Source organism: Amphimedon queenslandica, unplaced genomic scaffold (assembly GCF_000090795.2).
Source record: "Amphimedon queenslandica unplaced genomic scaffold, v1.1 AMPQUscaffold_13332, whole genome shotgun sequence".
Taxonomy (NCBI): domain Eukaryota; kingdom Metazoa; phylum Porifera; class Demospongiae; order Haplosclerida; family Niphatidae; genus Amphimedon; species Amphimedon queenslandica.
The window spans coordinates 57,700-62,304 of NW_003546432.1; the positions used below are offsets into that span (position 1 = coordinate 57,700).

The 4,605-nt window shown below is 33.7% G+C and overlaps 1 protein-coding gene across 1 annotated transcript in view; it reads right to left on the bottom strand.

The window, feature by feature from the left end:
* Positions 1 to 403: 403 nt before the first annotated feature.
* The window catches only part of LOC109583073 (coiled-coil domain-containing protein 18-like), a 21,113-nt gene continuing 16,911 nt past the window's right edge, over positions 404 to 4,605 (bottom strand). The window contains exons 2-7 of the mRNA XM_019998241.1: positions 4,342 to 4,596; positions 4,209 to 4,281; positions 2,966 to 3,226; positions 2,778 to 2,920; positions 657 to 808; positions 404 to 604 (exon numbers count right to left, since the gene is read on the bottom strand). Of these exons, the coding sequence (XP_019853800.1) occupies positions 560 to 604; positions 657 to 808; positions 2,778 to 2,920; positions 2,966 to 3,226; positions 4,209 to 4,281; positions 4,342 to 4,596 (929 nt within the window). The 3' untranslated portion in view covers positions 404 to 559. The remainder of the gene's footprint in view (positions 605 to 656; positions 809 to 2,777; positions 2,921 to 2,965; positions 3,227 to 4,208; positions 4,282 to 4,341; positions 4,597 to 4,605) is intronic.

Genomic DNA, 4,605 nt, shown 5'->3' on the forward strand with positions numbered 1-4,605 from the left:
AAATAAAGTAAGAAATATCATTAAGACCAGTAATGTTGATATGTGCATTGCTTGAATTACGTAGTTGCAATAATTCGGTATTAAAGTCATCATCATCTACCATCGAACAGTTGCCAGACTGTAAGATATCATATCCTGTACATGTACATGCAGATCTACTTCTTAGTTCAAAAAGCACAGTACTATTCCACTAAATATTTTAAAGTTATATACCAGTGGATTCTTTCATTCTTAATGGTTCACAGAACAATGTAAATTTTCATTACACAAAATTGATGAAAACAGGATTACTATAATAAAGATTCTACATGAATACATGTAGTAAATAATCCTCCTGTATAAAATTAGTAATAATCTTAGGATAAAGGTCAGAGTAAGTATACATCTCCTTATTAAGAGCAAATACAAGTAAACACATAGAGTGGTGGATATCATTAACAAACCAATTCATAATAGCAATTGATATTTATAAGGCAATCAAAAGTTTATATACAGAAAATAAAACACCCAGAATCACTCAGTAGAGAAAGTGAGAGAAATAAAGCAGTTTATTAAAAACTTAAATTGTCCATTTGTCCCCTTTCTTAACTTCAAGAATAAGTGTCTATTAAAAAATTAACAATAGCTTTTATACAAATGTGCTTAAAAAGGCTTACGTCATTGTCTTCAACAGAGGAAAGTGATCTATTGTCTCCCATTGTGTCAGTTTCTTGAAGTAATACTTTCTTGTCTAAATGTTGGAGCCAAAGATGTGTCTCATTCACAGCAGATACTTGAAGCAGTTCCCTTAGCTTCTCTATCACAAATGCTAGACAAAGAAAATGATTGAATTGAAATAACATTTAGGATATGCATGATAATGTTAAGATAACAATGCTCAATTTCTCATGCATAAGTATGTGTATTGGTAGTATTGGCCCGATTTTGGAGGAGCTTTAAAAATTCGTAAAAAATCCAAATTTGATCGGAATCAGCTCAAACTTTCTACGCAACATAAAAACATGTATATGTATCAGGAAAAATTATAAAAACAAAAAATTCTCTCCTTTTCATTTTTGGCAAAATTTGGCCAAAATCACTGTACTATAGTACAGGGATTTTGACCCAATTTCGGAGCAACTTTAAAAATTCGTAAAAAATCCAAATTTGATCGGAATCAGCTCAAACTTTCTATGCAACATAAAAACATGTATATGTATCAGGAAAAATTATAAAAACAAAAAATTCTCTCCTTTTCATTTTTGGAAAAATTTGGCCAAAATCACTGTACTATAGTACAGGGATTTTGACCCAATTTCGGAGCAACTTTAAAAATTCGTAAAAAATCCAAATTTGATCGGAATCAGCTCAAACTTTCTACGCAACATAAAAACATGTGTACGTAACAGGAAAAATTATAAAAATAAAAATTCTCTTCTTTTCATTTTTTGCAAAGTTTGGCCAAAATCACTGTACTATTAGTAACGCGGTAGCGTTACTAAGTAGGATTCACCCCCAAACAAAATGATGGCTGCCACGACTTTTGCAGCCTTGATATACCGGGAAAACGAGCTCCTATGCTTACCAGACTTTATAGAGGACCTTATCTTGACCAGAGGACTCCATTGGTACCCATAGCGTGGCTCTAGACCTTGTCTAAGAGAAAAGCCAAAAATCGGCGAACCGGCCGTTTTGTTCAGCCACTTTTTTTCATCTTCATCATCATCAAGAAAGTTAGTCCTGTCAATCCAGTTGTCGGTGTGTATCTCAGTATCAGTTGGTGCTACAAGAATAATTCTTACACCAATCTACTCCAATAGTCTATGCGCAGGTCCATGTCCCATCAGATCATTCTTCAGGTAAAGAAAAAGTGATACTCTGACTGCTGGATAGAGCCATCTTAGCTGCATTCCGCCATTTTGTTAATTAAAGAAGCATGTGCTCTAAAATTTGGGTGTGGCCGCGCATGCTCAGATCTGCAGCTCTGGAAGAAGCAATTAATTTTTTTACCAAGCTATGCTTGGAATCAACTACTGCAATACTTTAGTGGAGGTTTCCAGCTAAAAGAAGGTATTAATCTTACATGTTACTGTTTTATCAAGTGTGTTATTTCATTTTATTTAAAAAACAAACAATTAATGTTATGATAATATGAATGACAACAGCCTGGAAGAACAGGAATAGCTGCAACATTGCAGGGAAGATAGACACTCTCAGCTCACAGCTTCTTGAACAAAGACTTGTGTCAAGACTAGTATTAATTTCACTTGTCATCAATATAGTTGATACTCCTTCAGCATGTCTATTCAATGCTGTCTCTCATAAATGATGTAAAGTCATAACAATAATAATAATAATAAAGAAAATTATTGTTTGTGTAAAATCAACAAGCATCACAATGGCAACTAAAGAAATATTATAAATATTATTAAAAAATCAACACAAACAAGAACATAAAAAATTTAAAAAACAAAGTTAAGTAGGATTCCAAACGACTAACGAAAATACGAAATGAAAATCCTACTCGTGACGCAAATTCTACTCTACATTGCAAGGTGATCCGTAATTCTTACATAATAACATTTAAAGTACAATGTAGAGTAGAATTTGCGTCACGAGTAGGATTTCCATTTCGTATTTTCATTGGTCGTTCGGAATCCTACTTAACATTGTTTTTTTAAATTTTTTATGTTCTTGTAGTACAAGGATTTTGACCTGATTTTGGAGCAACTTAAAAAATTTACAAAAACTCAATTTTGATCAACACAAAATTTCAATGCAATGCACACTTTACTTACCAACTGTATCATCTCTGCTGACTTCATAATGAATTCTATCAACATCCGGACTCTCAGGAAAAATGAGTTGAACCAGTACTGTAACTGGATATACTTCAATCATAAGCTTTCCAATTGCATGTTTTTGAACCTTTATAACTTTTCTACGATACATAACAATATACTACACAATCAGTGTACAAGTATACCTTGATAGTCTCATTGACTTTTCACTTATCCCATACCATTGTATTAGGAGGTCCCAGCCAATCTCTGGGATCAACTTGTAGTCTAAGCTTTCTGACAAGTCTTTCTTTAGTTTTGGTGCTTGAAAGTTGATAAACTTTATAAGAGTGAAGTTAGTGACAGGCCCAGGATGAGAGCTCTTGTTGCAGCCGTCAGTTCCAGCTTTAAGAGCAATATCAATGAACTTGGTCCACTTCTCAAACCAATGACAGCTAACTAGGCACCTGTGGAATAATTAATGTAACTAAATTTAGTTCAATTTAATATTTTTTAGTGCAAAAGAGAAAAAAACAAGAAAACATGCTACTATGATGTTAGTCCTGAGCCAAGTTATGGCTCTGGCCCATGTGCCAATAGTACTAGATATTACATGTTGAGGGTTACTGGATATATATGAGGATGTTAGTTGATTAAAAACCAAGGCTTCTAATTAACTAACATCTGAGTGTATACCTTTAGGAGACAATTGTTTGCGGGTATTTAATTTAGCAAATTTTAGTGATTAAAAAATTGCTATTTTAAGTCCGTGTTAACTTTAATTTCTGATTAAATTATTATAGTTTTTATCATGAAACGACAGTATGTGAAAATTGCTAAAATAAGTGCATGCTAATAACTGTCTCCTTAAGGTACCGTATAACGGGAAATTTTGGAGGGAATTAAATTTGGCGAATTTGGCGTTTTGATAGCCATTCGCCAAAATTAAATCCGCCATTTTGAGCCATTATACACATGCTCAATGCACGTGGCCACCAATTCGCCAAATTAAAATCCGCCAATCACCAAAATTTAGCAATTCGCCAAATTTTAGTCCCTCCAAAATTTTCCGCTATACGGTATACCATACAGTGGGAAATTTTGGAGGGAATTAAATTTGGTGAATTAGACATTTTGACAGCCCATTTGCCAAAATAAAATCCACCATTTTGAGCCATTATACACATGCTCAATGGTACGTGGCCAAAAATTTGCCAAATTAAAATTCACCAATCACCAAAATTTAGCAATTTGCCAAATTTTAGTCCCTCCAAAATTTCCCACCATAAGGTATCCAGTAACACAAAACAGCTGTAGTTTATCTGGTTTGTATAATAGTGTGTGGGTGTATGAAAGGCATACCAGTACATGTATATGTATTAGTCCGTCTGCCACTCCTTCATGCAGTGCCTTTGATACACCCACACACTGTAGTACACTACAACTCACCATATATCATCCTTTACTAGTTTTTGCTTCATCAAAGAGTCAAAAATCTTTTTTTGTTGATGAAGAGGTGTACCTGCGTATGGAGAGTAAAGCTATAATAATAATAATAATAATAATAATAATAATAAATTACCTATAACATTCCTAATGGTGGGTAATTTTTTCTCTTGACTGCATAATAGCTCATCTATCACCTTTTGCTGCTCTTTGATTCTGAACATGGTGTCATCGAGTGCTGCCTTTAACAACACTAAATCATCATTAAGCATTTTATTTTCCAATACGAGATCATCACACTTCAAATCCTGAGCCCTCCTCTGTAGCATATGTACATTGTTTATCTCAGTAAGAGCTGAAATATCTGATTGATACTTGTCGTTCAGCTCATCTCTCTCAT